A 16,387-nucleotide genomic window follows, 5' to 3' on the forward strand; every position below is an offset into this window, starting at 1 on the left:
TACTGCACAAACATCCAATTCTGTATGTGAAATTTAAGTTTGATCTAAATTACAACTTACATATTCATTTTAGGTGTAAGCCACAGGCCATTTGCAAATTTAAATATAGCTCATTGCCTTTAGTTGCCATGCATATCTTCTCTTGGTGTGTTGGCTATATCAACTTTCTATTATTATGCTTGCTAAACTTAACAAGGGTGTCATTAGTGCATCCACCATCATTATTATCACAACTGATTTTGTGCTTGCTGCCCGGTCAGTTGATGACTCTCAGAAATCTCATTATTAATTGATTTTCTAAAAGTGTATGGATCTTATATGGACGGTCCAAAGTTATCTTTTATCTGGTCTTTCCTCTTGTTGTCTGTAAGTCTCAGAAATGAATAATCTTCAATAGAACTAATCTATTACATATATCTCAGTGGAGTTAATTTCCATGTCTGTTTATATATTATCATGATTTCATCTGCACTCAACTGCTACTGGCAGGCTTGCAGATGGATGGATGACAATTTATCCACAAAAGGGTATTATGATTTTAGAATTATATTTAGTCCTTACTCATATCTCTCTAGAATATATACTCATTGGGTAAATTCCAATATTATTTATAATAATTACTGAAGAAATAAATCTATTCAACAGTTCTATCCTCCCAGGCTGCTACCCAACAGGTTTAATATTTGCTTCACATATTAAAATACTGATCAATCAATATTATAGTTGCTCCAAAATACCTATCTTATTTTACCATTGGGCCTATGATTGTGGTTGGCATTGGCATTTATCAAGTCCTACTTATACTGATCAATTGCATGATCCTAGTCATGTTTTATGTTTACATTGACAGTTTACAAAAGTGGTCAAGCAGTCTTTACTCTTGGCACACAGAACACACCCTTGATGACCATGTTTCTTCGGGATGGGTTGGCCTGGTTTTTCATGACTATGGGTATTTTCTGTTTGTCAAGTACTATACTAAGACTAATCAATTCTGGTCAGCAATTTGTGTTCTTGACTTTATTGTCTGGACACGGGCTCGAGCTTCTCTTGCTCAAGTTGTAGTTGTGTAAGTCCCAAAATTTTATCTTGAGTATATACTTAAACTAAATATGACCAAAACTAGGCCCACTACTGCGTATGATCTGCATCTTACTATTTGATGTGCAATTCTCATGTTATCTCTTAGTGTTATTGCAGTGATTGGAGCTCGGGTGCTTATGAATATCAAGAGTGCCCTGGCCCGTGGCACTGGACATAGCAATGGAAATACCACAGCAACTCATGTTTCAACATGGAAACTTCCCACATTTCGTAGGGGAAAACGTACTGTCAGTACACCATGGTTTCTTCGGAGTGATGCAGTTTCCACCCAGGCAACAGATGTCTGATTTTAGTATTGTTTAGTTGAGCTTAGCATGACCTGAGTGGCATAATATGTACATACTTAACAGCGGATTGTATATTGACTTGGGATCATTTGAGATGATCTTGTATTTATTATTTTATATGTATTAGTGCTGGCCAGAATTATATTATGGTTGATTAATTATTCAGAATATTATGAATATATTATGCCTTGGTGGATCACTTGAATATGGTTATGTTTGAATATATTATATTATGACTATACTATATTATAGTCACAGAATATTCAACTATAGTAAGGTGAATGATCACCACTATTTTCTCAGTGCATGTAGTCAGTCATAGTACTAATCTTAGTCTGAGTTAGCCCTACTTCTGATAAATGTCACATATTATCTATTATATCCTAGTAGGAACAAGAGTCAGGAGTGATCACTTTGGGTTGACCCTATTAAATGTAGTATAGAACCCCTGATCAAGTGTCTACTGGTCAACCTAATACTAGTGACAATGCCCCTGATTGCCGAACCTAAGGTTTGGCTCTATATAACAAGGTTGCCATCAGCACTACCACATTCGGAGTGGCAGTGCAGAATTATTCCCTTTTTTGGCTGCATCACATGATGGCTGGATCATCCGGTAAGGTTCGGCATCTGCCGCTTGCGGCCTTATCCCCTCTCATTGTATTTTGAGAGTCCTATGTATCCAAGGCTAGGATTAGAGAGGCCCAAAAGGAAGTTGCCCTGACAATCCAGCATGTATCTTATGTATTAATTTTTTTTCTAGCAGCATATATGCATACTAGATTATAGTTAAATATATTCATAACATATTCATATTTTGCAGCTGAATATGATTATACTATACTACAAATATATTATTGTGTTGGAGCTCTCAATGTGATATGATTATAATATATTATGCCCATAAAATAATATAATCATATTTGGCTAGCACTAATATTATGTATAAATCATTTTTTTCTTTATTTTGAAATAATTTCTGGACATAAATATCGAAAAGCCAAATCAACCATCTTCATATGAATTTCTCAGATTATCAACAGATTATAGCTACATCAGTATTCCCATTTGAATGCACTGAGAGCTGATACTATATCCTACTAGTATGCATTGTGCAATGCCAGACTCCAGTGTACCCGACTTCCGACACAATCTACCATATCACTGTGAATTCTCTCTTAGTCTATCATCCCACGCAGGATGCATCCAGAAACCAGGCAGTCCACCCCTTATCTCTGTGTAACACTCCTCGAATGCCTCGAGGATCACGTCCGGTAGCGGGCCGTAGGTGCTGTCAGATATCTCAGGACGTGCTCATCATGCGGAGTCGGAGTTACCAATAGGTCAGCGTCTGCTTGACCTGGTCCGGCGTCCGCCCGCCGAATATCATACCGAGATCACTCGGGACGAGCGCGCTGTGGTGCTGCAGCCAGCGCAAAGATGCCTCATGAAGCGAAAGACCGTAGAGCTTCTAAAAGCAACGCTGAAGTTGTCCATAGTGAAAGCGGGAGGGGAAAACACCCTTACTAAGACGGCGCAAAGCCTAAAGACGGCATTGTTTATGCGGGAGTTCAAGTATCGTGACTGGTACCAAGCACTGAATGGGTTACGCGAGTCGAAATGTCGTCCACTACCACGCAGGCTCTGTCGGAGATCATTGACTGATGGGAGTAGGTGATCGACGATAGCAGCAGAGGGGGGAAGATCGAGGTGTAGCCTCACCCTGCTGGGTTCAGGCTCGAAGAGAAGGTCTCCAACCAGATACCCGCCGGCCAGAGGGCCATACGCTGCGAATTTGATGCCAAACTGGCGTAGACATGGGAGTAACCTGTCGTGTGTTCTGTCAGCATGCGGGTCTAAGGAAAGAAAGAAGAGCGGGCTACTCAGATTCCACCATTCGATCTATGGCATTATACAGGCCCTGATAAACCGCGGGGACCACCCAGCCGTTTGCACGACAGAGTGTGACGATCTCGCCAACCTCATGTGTGCGGTAGTTGCTCAAGCCGAGCATTTCACTGGACATATCCTACGTCAGTGGTCGACCATGATCGTACATTCCGGACGGACAATTTTCCCTCTTTGTGTAGCTCGTCCATCGCCGCAAAGGTCTCTGAGAATGGTGTTGCATGGTCTGGCCTAAAGAAAATCGCATTCATTTCCGCGTCCGTATGGTCTAGTAGACGACGGAAGGGACATACGCATTGAGATAGAGCACCCGAACACGTTTATCCCCTAGAGAAGCCAGCATTCGGTCGAATGCCTCGCGCAGTTTGACACGCGCGTGGTCGCCTGGGACAAGAGGATAGAACCTGCGCAATGAACAGCTTGTGAGGATCGATAGCCCTGTCTATGACGCACATACTTTGTGTCGATTACACACCCATGAAGGTCCATTTGGGCGAGGATCTGGAAGGAGAAGCATGAGTTTTCGGTGTGACTGGAGCAAATGAGCCAACCACCTTCTCACTGGTGCCGAAGCCATACACGTTTGAAGTGTCTATCGCGTAGAGGGAGACAGGCTCTCGAACAAGTCCAGACGAATCGCCGTGTCCATCGTCTGCGTCGTTTAAACTGATGATTTTCTGGCGTAGCTCAGGCTGAGGCTCAACTCCAGGGTCGAAGAGTGCGTCAACGACCCTCTGAGCTTGTTCTGTGTTGGTCAGAGCACAAAATGTGCCAGGAGCACCGATAGCGGCGGCGCCCTGATAACTTGACTTGAGTGCAACGCGTCAAGTAAAAGGGATTCAATACTCACATATATCACAGGAATCCTAGGTGATAGCATACTTGGAGGTGGAAAGGGTATCTCGTTCTGCGAAAACCACTCGAGCTGCAGAGCCCTTTATAAGTAATTTCGGGTCAAATGCAATTCCGAATCCGATCGGCGACACCGAGGATAACCTAGCCATGTTACACACGTGTTGCGCTGGAGATTTGGGATCGTTGCTTCGTGGAGAGAGCACCAAGTCTCTTAGCGAGGCGGTGGTGAGGCGGATTTAGCGACTCCGGAGGAATCGCGCGCGTCGGGAGACGGACGCTGGAGTCCGCCCCGCCCGGGCCCCGGTCTTTGCAAATCTTTCCAGAATACGATTGGAAATTTGGCGACGAAGACCCATGTGGCGCAGCATCTCGAAATAGGAAGACATGTGAGTTGTCTATGCATTGCTTGAGCAACCCGCCCGAGGACCGAGAGCCGTGGTATCGTTTGGAGAGCCAAATATCGATACCGCCATGAAGTTCATTCAACAGCTGTCTCCGAGGATGTAAGTGTCGAAGAACGCCTTGCCGTGTGTCATTGGCAAGTCGTCGACTACATATTTGGGCCAACAACAAGTCAGACCAAAGTCGCGGATTTTGACAAGAGATGCGATGATGGCATAACTTTTGAAACTCAGCCGCCCGCAGGCTCACGTGACCAAGGTACTTTTTGCAAGATGAAAAGCAATCTGTCGCAGCTATTAGTTATTCAATCTACAATACGACTAATGAAGGGATAGAGGTAGACAGACTAGTACTTAAGCCTCTGGCAAACTTCCGAACACATCCCTGATGGCCAAAATTTCACAGAGAAGCCACATCAAGCTCCGACGCCTGAAGACGGGTTTTGGGTATGAGCCCCACCAGTAGTATAGCGTGGGGCTGCAGGAAGATGCCACTGGTATCGCTGCCCATGATAGTAGTCCCGTTGTAGGACATCCCTGAGGTCCTCCGAATTTCGTGTAACGGTGCGTTCCACGCTGACCTGCAGCGGAGCAAAACTGGGCATTCCCAGTGGGAAAACAGCCGGACTGGGTTCAAAGGTCAGTCGACTTGATGAAGCAGCATGCTAGAAACGGGTCAATATTTCCGGCTTTGGACGGCGAACAAGCAAACCTGCAGTAGTGTCGATGATGATCGCCCAATCCTTCGTCCTTGCTGAAGCCTGGCACCACCGAAGTCGTCCGGCGTCAGCACTGGTAGGGCTGGGCCCCAGTCATTATTTTTGGCCCATCTCATTTCGCGGAGTTCTTTACGCGTGTTGAGCGAAATTAGACACGAGTTGGCGTAGACTGTCGGCATACCCGTACGATCAGCATTCCTATTACAACTGACAACATGAATGAGCGCACGTTTTCCGATGACGAAATGTAGGCCGAGGAAGACGAGATTATTTGGCATAGTCAACCACTGCAGGAAGGATTGGACGAGACAACAGGAGCGGCAACAGGCTTACACAGATTAGAGAAGCCGTAACGGTCATGCTGTCGAATTCCGAGTTGAACGATCACACGAAAGGAAATACGACCTACAAGGTTAACAGCCCGTTTTCAAGAGTGAACAACGTCAGCACGTCCACCATATGCGCCATTCTGCAAATAAATCAACTGTGGCAGTTTCGATAGATAACAACATACAACGTCGATGCAGTCCGCTGGCGCAACTTGCGCAAAAAGTAGCAAAGTAATGTTGTGATAATGAAGTCGACGCTGGCAGAAAGAGAGAGGCCAGTCGTGAAGACCCACTAAACGACAGAACTCTTCAGTCCACAAGCCAGGTAGCAAGAGCCAAGACCCACCCCAGGATAGGTTTCCATAAAGGCTGAATATCTGCGCAGACGAATCATCTCTGTGGTGGATACCGATGCTGCGACTATTGTTCCACGATAAGCAAACAAGTCTGGTTCACCAGAACGGAAATGGCGGACAGAGACGCAAGAATGCAAGGATTATCTATTGAATTTGAAAACCCTGGGTAGGAAAAAACCCACGAGACATACAACGGGTGCGGTAATCCACCAATTTCTAGTGCTTGCTATAAAACTAAACTTAATCCTAAAAATAACCATATGAGGAAGACATTGCGCACATTTGAAGATCTTTTGAGCGTAATACATATGGACGATGAGCGTCGTAATGGCCGTCACAACCACGGAGAGCTAGGACACCGTTGACGCCAAAGTGCAGGTGCAAGAACAGCCCAGGGAGTTACCGCGATAGACCAAGGAATGAAGTCCGTCCGTGATCTGTGCACAACCGTTAAAGATGCTCATCGAGTCATGGAGCAACGCACTCTTCTCCAAAGAACGTGATGAAATAATCGAAAAGCGAGATTACGATGAATATAGAGTGCAAAAGATCAAGAACCCTGTTTGGTTCAATTCCTTTGACAGGACCATTTAGAACACCAGTAAGACACACCAGATGAAGAACACCATTCCAATCCAGAGGCGAATTTCGTTTGGATAGAGCTTGTAGAAAACGATGCACTGAACTGTCACCATTCCACTCAACCTAACAGAGGGGCAGTGAGTATCTTGGAACATACATACGCCAGATGAGTCACGAACATGAGTGCAATGGAACCCCCAAGCAACAGCGGCCCCAATGTGAGTGCGACATGAGCCATCCTATGTCAGACGCCTCGGATGCTCAACCAACGTCGACAAGTGAGATTCGAATGAGGGCGAACAAAGGGAGACAAGGCTTGTAGGATGCGCAGAGGCATCTATTTATTGTGTTCAGCCAGAACGGAGGAAGAGAGGCAGACGCCACCAGTCAGATACTGTGGACCAAGGGCAATAACCAGTGAAGTGGACGATGTATTGCGGCGCGTTTGCGCTGCATGGAGGTTGCCACTGGGAGGAATGTCAGTGGAATAAGACCATTTACAGCGCTTTGCAACAGGACGTGGAATCCCCCACGTAAATTTCCCTTCGGCTAACAGCTCCGACTCATCATCGGACCGATTCTTGAGCTCTTAGTTTTATCGCGAAGCCTCCGATTCGACATCTATCTCATACTTGTGTTGTCTTAGGTGGCTCCTGTCCACAAGTGTTTATAGCTCACTCTCTTGTAACAACGAGATAGCACCCAGAATAAGGAAAAGTGGTCAATCAATAGCGTGCCGTCAGACATTAGCCGAGGGGAAATTTACGTGGGGATTCCACGTCCTGTTGCAAAGCGCTGTAAGGTGCTACCATCAACGATGAAGACCTGGTGGCTACCACGCCCACGTTTTATTGGCGCATATCTGGTGGTATATGTAAATTCAGGAACTGGTAATCTTGGCATGGAGAAGTTGGCATGGAGAAGGGGCGGGTGCTGGAGGGAGATACTGAGGATGAGTTGGTGTTCTGTTTCAAACAACGAATCGATTTGTTAACAGTGAAATTGGAGGTCGAGAACGGGCATGGTGTCTACGGTCATTCTAAGCCAATTCTAAGCCAAGCCTCGAAAGTCAGCGAAAAGGCGATGAGAGGAACTGACAAACACACCTCATCTCCACCATGCCTCGGGCTTCAGCATAAAGCACGAGTCCTGAAGACCTAGTGAGAGAGAGGCCATCGAGGATCCGGAGCCTCCCAGCTGGCCTGTTACTCTGACAAGGAGAGAAAGGAAGATGCGGGCGGAGACAAGTTCTCGCGACATAAACCTGGGAGCAGGTCAGTAATGGATGATGGAAATCGACCTTCACTCCTAGACCTCTAAGTATCGTAGACCGTTCTCCTGATTTTGTGGTGCTTTATTGACACATGCGCATGAGAGCTATGAAGAACGGGAAGAGCCTAGCGAAGTTGTGAGTCGCGTAGATTGGTCAACGAAAAAACACACTTCTTCTGGCTATGAATTCTTCGGAGACAATCTAGTCCCAGAGAGCATCATAGATAGGTTTTCCTCTCTAAGCTCTGGTTATTAGAAGATGATACCCTGAGAAGGATGTATGCTGGTCCAAGACGTTTGCGACTGCTATCACGTGACAATTCTGCGCGTTTGTAGTGCGAGGCCTCGCACTTCACATTGACAACACAAATATGGAGCAACCGTCTGGTATAACAGTGGTACAAGTACAATATACGAAAGAATAAGTATAACCTGTCCGCTCACACTCTACTTGCTCTTGTACCCATACTGCGAGCCGAGCGCATCATCTCGCTCCTCGAGGGTCACCGTCGTCATCGCGATATTCAGCGTGCCCGTCTGCGTAAGGCCCGGGTTGCCCGTGTTACCCCCATAGTTATTTCGCGACCGGTTTCCGCCAGAAGAGCCCCACTCGGCGTGCGTGGTCTTCATGGAGCGCAGGGTATCCCGCGAGTTGAGGGAAGCAAGCAACGAATTGGCGAACACTATCACGAAGCGTAAGCGTCGAACAAGTACGAGCATAAAGGAAGACATACAACGTGCTTTTACTATTTGTAGGGCAATCCAGACAACTAGGATATATCATCAACAAAGTCGGTTGACGGCAGGGAAAGATCCGATTTACAGTTGTGAGGTTCTTGGATATACTATGAAGGAGAGAGATGTAAGCAAAGTGAAGCTGAGAAAATGAAACAACCGTACGAAAGCCAGATTCAAGCAACTGAAGATACTGGTGACCAAACCAGTCTCTAAGCCGTCGCAGTCAGTCTTTGCCCGATGCAGGAATCAAGAACACACACCAATTGTCCATTTTATAAGCTGATCCACAAGGATTGTTGTTTTGCCGAATCCACCCTTGCGAGTTAGAAGCAGGATACCGACGAGCGAGAGTGTGATTGTAACGTCGTTGAAAAGATTGAGAGCGGTAGGCGCAAGGAGGAGCCAATTATATCGTGCAATGTAGGTCGGAATGTTTGTTGAGTCGATCGAGAGGACGGTATTTGCTACCGCGCCGACGACATAAACGAATGCACTGGTCCACAGGACGATCGAGATCATTTTGAACAACTTGTTTGGCGCGAGGGTCCAGATGCGGAATGAGAAAAAGCCCTGCACTTGAGCGGCAGTTAGAACCGGCCAGTTGTGGACGAACGAAGTACAGACCGACTCCAGTTATGATAGATCCCAAGAGTACAGAAAGCGCCAACGTCGCGGGCATTTTGCCCAGAAGACTGAGAGGATTTCCGTAGTCAGTGACGGCGTAGGTGTAGGTGACGTGGCTGATAGCGATGACATGGACCAGCTCGAATATCCTACGAGAAGCATCAACATCGAAACATACTTGGAAAGCAATAGGCCCACCATACAACAGCAACCTAACACCACATTCGTCAGTCCGATGGCGGACAAAAAGTGCAGCTAGAAAAGGACTAGCTTACCAGCGCCTTCATGCCGAATGTATCCTCTGGGAACCGACCATGATACAGATAATATTGGGCGGTGAAGATTCCAAAGAGAATGCCCGACCCAAGCGTCCCAACGAGCAGCGCACCTAGTCGGCCATTCAACCAAAGATGGAAATTTGGCATTGATAAACATACCAATAGTCGGACCTGGGTCGAATGCGGGTGGATGGCCTGGGGGTGGTACTGGTGGAGGGGGTGTCGCAGACATCTCAACGGCAAAAGGGACAAGCTGGGATAGATCATCCGCTGATTATAAGGCAAGACCGAGCTCGTCTAAATTTGCGGTGCAGCCGGGGACAAGAATACTCGGAGCCCTGTCACGTCCGGTCTTGACTGGAAGGCCCCCCCATCGATCTATCATGTTGGTACTACGGTGTAAATGAACGCCATAATCCACAGAAGCAGCTTCGCGGATTCAGTTTGCGGAGCCATCAGTCCTAAGATGGCATTCAATGGCAGCGCGTTGCCACAAGGGAAGCATGAGTGAGACGAGGGAGTATCAGGCCGGTCCAGGTAAAGATCGACGAAACGAATTGGTGCCAGTAGCCAAGGCGGACTGGGTGAGAGCAAAGCTGAGATGATGATGGTCAGGAAGGACTCAAGTGATGCTCGTGATCGGTGATCAAATATTGTATGGGGGAAACTGTGTTGGTTCTCTACAGCAATGTCGGGCGAGGGAGCGTATATGGTTCACGAAGGTCTCACATACAACCGCCTTCATCCTTATCATTTGACTCTGGAGGAACACCACGCGATAGCTGATGATTGAAACTCTATTGCTGCGTAGTGGATTGGTAGAGTTAAAATAAACTTATCGTGACGGTGAGAGATTTTACCCTCTGTTCTGAGGTCGTACCTCGGTGCTAATCACTGGGACTCGTAGCAATTCTTGCTTTACAACTCACACTACGAGCCCACTGTAACTGTAACGGGTCACTGGAAGTTGGAATGAAGATAAGTGGGTTGTATTCGATGCGCCTCTACGCCTCAAGAATAGTAGAGCGAACCCTTTGGAATCCAGACCTTTGACCGAGTAACGCCGATTCGAAGTCGCTATCTAAAAGGCAAACAGACATATTGATTCACGCTATAAATTGGTCGGGATCGCTTCGATGATGGATGATATCGATGATGAGCGCTGAGCCCTTGACTCGCGGAACGATTCAGTGCTCTCGGAGGAGTCGGGGCGGTTTACCCTGGGTTTCCCTGAGGCTGGAGGGGATCAAAAATGATCTGAATGTAGCGGCCATCACTCGGATCCCCGACCCTCGTTTTCCTTGTGTTTCCCTGCCGATTCCCGAACGACGCGCAATGCTCGACGAGCATGCCGTTCTCCCTTCTTGCCTCTCTGCTCCATGTCTGAGCCAGTCTCTGAGAATATCCCGCCAGCTCGGCCACGGCGTGTACTAGTAATTGGCGGTGGCCCTTCCGGTCTCGTCACCCTGCGCAACTTGCTTGAACGCGGCGACTTTGAGGATGTCCAGCTTGTCGAGCGGAGAGACGACGTTGGGGGTGTCTGGTGAGTCCGACTTGGCGGTGTTTTCTGGGCTCAGTAATGTCAGGCATCTCGATAATCCAAAGCCAAACACCAATGCAAAACGCTGGCCCTCGCCAGCCTATCGCGGACTCATCGGGAACGTAATTTCAGAGTTTCTCTCGTTCTCTTCACACCCCCTGTTCCCCGAACCCCCGTCTACCGCCAATGGCCAGCCTTTTCCTTCTCTCGCCGAAACCCACAACTACTTGCGTGCATTTGCTGCCCCGCTACTCGCCAGAGGCAGCATTCGCCTCAATACTGAAGTCCTCAAAGTCGAGGAGCTGCAAAACAGACAAGGCTGGCGTGTTATTCTGAAAAGCGGAGGATCGGAGCTGGAAGAAAAGTGGGATGCAGTTGTGGTTGCTGTTGCCTTCTACGACCACACGTCGTACCCAGATACCCTTGGGGTCGGCGCGGTACGACAAGCGGGTCTGGCCAGCCATGCGCAGACCTGGAGAGGACCTGATGGGTATGAAGACAAGGTGCGACTTCTTTGTAGACGCGTTGCTACACCAACATCGGTCCAAGCGCATCCTTGTCATTGGGAATGCCAACTCAGGCAACGATATAACTGCCCAACTTGCCCCTGTCGCCCACGCCGTCTTCCAGAGCATACGGCGTCCCAACTTTCCGGGCTTCCCAAGTCTGCCAGATGCTCGGATCTCCCACGTAACACCGGTCGCAGAATATGTCGTCCAAGATGTCGAGATCGGCAGCAGGATACTTCCAACTGTCACTGCTCGTCTCATCGACAACACGGCCATCGAGAACCTCAATTGTGTTATTTTCGCAACTGGATACTTCCCTCATCCTGACTTTGTCCATGTCCTGCAACAAGACGGGAACTTAGGGCCCATTGTTAGCCCCCAAGACCGCCACATTCCCTCTCTCCATCGCTATATTCTTTACGCCAAAAACCCGTCCTTGGCTTTTGTTGGCACCGCTATGGCATGCTACACTCCCTTCACTATTGCAGACATGTGCAGCACCTGGCTCGCCCTGGCGTGGTCACATGGCGGTGGAGTAGCGTGTCCGACAACCCTTCCTGATCTCCTGGCGTTTGAGCGGGCAAGAATGGACGCTGTCGCCGTCGGTCGTCGCGAGATGGCTGCCTCGAACGAATACGGAATCGCTTCTGATCTTGCGTCGTACTGCGTGCTGGGGCCATACGAAGAGGAATATGCTAATGATCTGCGGAGCGATGTTGTCAAAGCACGACCTGAGTTGGATAAGGTGTTGCCTGTGTGGAATGAGGAGAAGACAGCGTTAAGGGATGCGATGTTTATGACAAAAAGGAAGGCATTGGAGCTGGCGAGAAAAGGAGCAGTTGTCAAGGACAATTAGTGGAAGTACTGCCCGGTCAATCATCACCTTCAAAGTGGGCAAAACGGATATATTGAAGGAGCTGTCGTATATGACCTGAAGGCTCAGTGGTTGGCAGTTACGAGTAAAAGGGAGTTGGTAGTTGCTACAGAGATACGTCAAGTTATGAATCCTACAGTCTTACACCGCGTTCATTGTGACTTTCTTCACCTCTTATGCTCATACTCGGCACGCTCCACATCATCGGGGTCGCTCTCCTGAAGCGTCACCTTAGTCATCGCAATATCCAGGGGCTGACCGTGGGTCGAGGCGGGATAATTACTGGATATGCCCGCCCGATTGGTCGATATCGGCCTACTGACTTGAAAGTGCGCGCCGGTAGTGCTGCCACGAACGCTGTGCAAGTCTCTTGAATTCAGGTCGCGGAGCGTGTGCCGCGAGTTAAGTGATGCCAGCAGGGAATTAGCGAACACTAGCAAGACATGAGTGGACTACGGATAGGACAGCTCCAAGAGACGCACATCGGGCTTTGACGACCTGAATACCGACCCAAATAACTATGTAACATAACACACTTCAGCTCCAAGTTCGGAAAGATGGCAGGAAAAGAACACACAGTTATTGGGTTCTCGCTGATACTAGGATTGAAAAATCAGTATGTGCTGCATTCGGGCAAACACAAAGCCACCCACAAAGCCCACATTCAAGCAGCTGAATATACTCGTAATCATCCCCGTTTCTAGCGATCATTTTCAGTATGTGGTAACTGAGCTGCGAATAAACATGCCAATGGTCCAAGCAACAAGTTTGTCCACCAAGGCCGTCGTCTTCTGTAGCCCGCGATTGCGGTTCATCAGGAGGAGTACCACCAGCGATAGCGTGATGACGTTGTCGTTGAAGAGGTTGAGGACCCACGGCGCAAGGAGGAGCCAGCCGTACTGCTCGATGAAGGCGGGGATACTGACAGCCTCAATGGCGAAGACTGTATCAGCGATTGCCGCGACGAGGTATACAAATGCGCTGAGCCAGAGGACGAGGGGTACTAGCTTGAAGAACACATTTGGCGCGAGTGTCCATATTCGAAACGCAAAGAAACCTTGGACTGAATGTCGGAAGTGAGAAATACAACTGAAGAACGAGAAATAATGACGCACCAATGGCGGTGATGAGCGCACCAAGAGCAACGGAAACCGCCAGTGCAGCTGGCGCCCGACCAAACAAGCTGGAGGGATTGCCGTAGTTGGTGACCGCATAAAAGTAATTGACCTGTCCGATGCAGGCGACATGTGTAGCTTCAAGAAGCCTGCGGCACAATAAGAGGCCTCTACCGCAGGATCGTGTGCAATATTTACCAGACAACTCCTACCTGGGCCGAGTGCTGAGTAAAAGCAAAGGTTTTAGTCATGAACATACTTACCAGAAGCTTTAGCCCGAGCTTGTCGTCTGGAAAGCGTCCGTAATATAGGTACAGCTGAACTGTGGTGACGCCAAAAAGGACAAACTGTTGTTTTATCAGCGAACAGCGAATACAAACTTGAAGCAGGTCATTTGCGACCGAGAAAAGTGTTCCGACCAACAAAGCACCTAGAATATTCGCTAGTTAGCGTCATCGCTCCAGAGAATCATTGAACAGATCTGACCGATTGTTGAGCTCGCGTTGAAGGAAGGTAGATGCGGAGGAGGACCAGACATCTCCCGGACGAAGAACAGTGCAGGAAAATGAATGACCGTTGTCCAAGATTAACAATATAAGGCAGTCGCATCCCCGAATGTGCAAGTGCATAACAAACGGCTGTGTCTCGGCGCTGTGCGAGCTTAATAGCGTTGTTTCATCAAGTCGCCTGCCTGAATAGGTTAAGTGGCTATGAATAAAGCCGCACTCGGAGATCTTTTGCGGAGAGTTTGGCGCCATTGATCCATCCATATATTATCGATGCTGCGACCTTGTATCAGGATTGGCGCCGAGCGAATGGACCAATTGAGGAGGGAGGTGCATTGGAGTTTACAACTCGGTAGATTGGCTTCGAGAGAATGAGGTCGGAACAATCTTAGTTGCGTAGTCGGAGGGAGGGACGAGAAAAGGTTCAGGGCAAACTAAACTCAGGCTGATTAAGAAGCCGTGTGACACGGAGGTAACGAACCTGCGAGATTCTTGCCAGAAAAATCGGAAAAGTGGGTACAACCGCTGAATCTTGCTTCCGAGCGGGCTGCATTTATCTCGATTAACAAACTGTAGCACACTCCTTTATTGCTTTAGCCTCAATCCAGTCGTCTTCAAGTTCTTCGTCTTGGACAACTGCAGATCCAAAAAATAGGTTGTTCCAAAAGTTTTAGTTATCAACTCAAACGAAGAAGATTATCCAGGACGCAGAACTTCGCCATTTTGTCCTGCGAGCCCTGCCTCAAAAGAGCTGACGGCCAAAGCTTCCATGTTCCTCTCTATGGGCCGTCCCTCCCGGTCGTCGGCGGTGCTTTTCCACTTACCATCCCTTGGTGCTTCATGCCATTAACTGGTGCTGAAGATCACCTGGCCCGGAGTCCGTGGAGCGAGCCGTCGATACAATAGCCCCCGAATCGTTGCAGTCTGACCGATTACCGCGAATATGCGCGAGATCGCTGAGTCGACAGATGGTGCGTCCCTTCGTCCATTATACGAAATGACTCCCTTGAGTTCAGCGACGCCAGCAAACAGTTCGCGAATACTGCATAGGGTCAGTGAAGGCGCTGGTGAAAATAAATGAGTATACGCACATCGGGCTTTGATGAGTTGCATCGCAACCCAAACGACTGTGAAGGTGTGAGTAAGCCCAATCCACCGCAGAAAATTATGCAATCCTACTTACAATTGTGTGGTTCTTGTTGATACTGGATCCCGGTCATGATCAACAGGCGCTCAAAAGCAAGGGAGAGTTACCTACAAAGGCGAGATTGAGACAGCTAAAAATACTAGTGACCATTCCCGTCTCTGTCATGAAATGTCAACAACGCTTGACCGAGCACAAAAAGCTGCTTACCGAGAGTCCATTTTATGAGTTTGTCTACTAGCACCGTCGTTCTCCCAAAGCCTTGTCTGCGGGTCATGAGAAGAATGGTGACGAGCGACATCGTGATGACGTTGTCGTTGAAGAGGTTCAGCACTGTCGGCGCGAGGAGGAGCCAGTTGTATTGGGCAATGAAAGCAGGGATGTTTTCAGCTTGAATGGAGAGCGCTGTGTCGGCAAAGGAGCCAATGAGGTACGCGAAAGCGCTGATCCAGACAACTATTGACACGAGTTTGAAGAAGCAGTTTGGGGCGAGGGTCCAGATCCGGAAACAGAAGAATCCTTGCACTGTGTGTTGAGCGGTCAGCGGAGGAGGAAGACGAAGTGTAAGATCGTGGACGCGCCTAAAGCTGTAATTATTGAACCCAGCGTCACAGAGAATGCCAGCGTCGCTGGCATTTTGCCCAATAGGCTACGCGGATTCCCGTAGTTAGTGACGGTATATGTGTAGGTAACGTGGCCGCTGCAAATAGCGTGAACGAGCTCAAATAGCCTGAAGACGAGGTCAATTTCAAGAGAAGACGTTTGCGCAGATCGGTTTGTACCACACAACAGAAACCTATAGTCGTTCTTAGCCTAGACAAATGAACACCTGAGCGATTACGGACATACCAACCACTTGAGCGCTATCCCGTCCCGCGGAAACCGACTGAAATACATATAAACCTGCCCCGTCGCAATCCCCCAGAGCACGAAGGAGCCCAGCGTCCCGAGGAGAAGAGCGCCTATCAAGAGCGTTGAGCATTGCAATGTTGCCAAGGCATGATCAGTACCAATGGTGGGGCCAGCATCGAATGTCGTCGCAGTGAGGTCGACCCCGACGTCAATGGTCATTGTCGACAATGAGGTCAGCTGCAAAGCCGCGACGCCGCACTCTAGCGACGAGTCGAGTTAAGCGCCGGCCTCCGACCCCGCCGGTTAACGACAGCCGTTTTGTCACAGGATTTGCGGGACCGGACCGGGACAGCCAAGGCACTGAGCACCGACATTACTCTGTTTATCTTGATTC

At 48.4% G+C, this 16,387-nt stretch overlaps 6 protein-coding genes across 6 annotated transcripts; 1 reads left to right on the forward strand and 5 right to left on the reverse strand.

Moving 5' to 3' along the window:
- Positions 1-2,552: 2,552 nt before the first annotated feature.
- Positions 2,553-4,179, reverse strand: MIND_01346100 (Aflatoxin B1-aldehyde reductase; the record flags this gene model as incomplete). Its single annotated transcript, XM_037369898.1, has 9 exons — positions 2,553-2,682; positions 2,729-2,862; positions 2,919-3,219; positions 3,275-3,409; positions 3,462-3,530; positions 3,593-3,703; positions 3,757-3,831; positions 3,879-4,096; positions 4,150-4,179. 9 exons carry the CDS (start codon positions 4,177-4,179, stop codon positions 2,553-2,555), a joined length of 1,203 nt encoding a protein of 400 aa, XP_037213454.1.
- A 792-nt stretch (positions 4,180-4,971) lies between these two features.
- Positions 4,972-6,779, reverse strand: MIND_01346200 (uncharacterized protein; the record flags this gene model as incomplete). Its single annotated transcript, XM_037369899.1, has 13 exons — positions 4,972-5,220; positions 5,268-5,561; positions 5,608-5,635; positions 5,684-5,743; positions 5,789-5,895; positions 5,950-6,023; positions 6,079-6,103; positions 6,151-6,185; positions 6,240-6,309; positions 6,363-6,396; positions 6,444-6,518; positions 6,572-6,664; positions 6,721-6,779. The coding sequence occupies 13 exons, from the start codon at positions 6,777-6,779 to the stop codon at positions 4,972-4,974; spliced, it is 1,203 nt and encodes a 400-aa protein (XP_037213455.1).
- Positions 6,780-8,260: 1,481 nt separating this feature from the next.
- MIND_01346300 (uncharacterized protein) lies at positions 8,261-9,685 on the reverse strand (the record flags this gene model as incomplete). The annotated part of the gene is made up of 9 exons (XM_037369900.1): positions 8,261-8,496; positions 8,548-8,583; positions 8,637-8,658; positions 8,714-8,760; positions 8,812-9,126; positions 9,176-9,324; positions 9,374-9,387; positions 9,451-9,563; positions 9,613-9,685. 9 exons carry the CDS (start codon positions 9,683-9,685, stop codon positions 8,261-8,263), a joined length of 1,005 nt encoding a protein of 334 aa, XP_037213456.1.
- Positions 9,686-10,832: 1,147 nt separating this feature from the next.
- On the forward strand, positions 10,833-12,358 carry MIND_01346400 (uncharacterized protein; the record flags this gene model as incomplete). The annotated part of the gene is made up of 3 exons (XM_037369901.1): positions 10,833-10,996; positions 11,040-11,496; positions 11,543-12,358. 3 exons carry the CDS (start codon positions 10,833-10,835, stop codon positions 12,356-12,358), a joined length of 1,437 nt encoding a protein of 478 aa, XP_037213457.1.
- Positions 12,359-12,543: 185 nt separating this feature from the next.
- MIND_01346500 (uncharacterized protein) lies at positions 12,544-14,029 on the reverse strand (the record flags this gene model as incomplete). The annotated part of the gene is made up of 9 exons (XM_037369902.1): positions 12,544-12,809; positions 12,859-12,894; positions 12,954-12,975; positions 13,016-13,076; positions 13,121-13,439; positions 13,492-13,640; positions 13,690-13,703; positions 13,755-13,921; positions 13,978-14,029. The coding sequence occupies 9 exons, from the start codon at positions 14,027-14,029 to the stop codon at positions 12,544-12,546; spliced, it is 1,086 nt and encodes a 361-aa protein (XP_037213458.1).
- Positions 14,030-14,929: 900 nt separating this feature from the next.
- On the reverse strand, positions 14,930-16,212 carry MIND_01346600 (uncharacterized protein; the record flags this gene model as incomplete). Its single annotated transcript, XM_037369903.1, has 9 exons — positions 14,930-15,039; positions 15,089-15,124; positions 15,181-15,202; positions 15,256-15,302; positions 15,352-15,666; positions 15,723-15,871; positions 15,924-15,937; positions 15,991-16,103; positions 16,152-16,212. 9 exons carry the CDS (start codon positions 16,210-16,212, stop codon positions 14,930-14,932), a joined length of 867 nt encoding a protein of 288 aa, XP_037213459.1.
- Between the last annotated feature and the right edge of the window lie 175 nt (positions 16,213-16,387).

This window comes from Mycena indigotica (genome assembly GCF_014461135.1).
Source record: "Mycena indigotica strain 171206Taipei chromosome Unknown Mind.scaff0016, whole genome shotgun sequence".
Taxonomy (NCBI): domain Eukaryota; kingdom Fungi; phylum Basidiomycota; class Agaricomycetes; order Agaricales; family Mycenaceae; genus Mycena; species Mycena indigotica.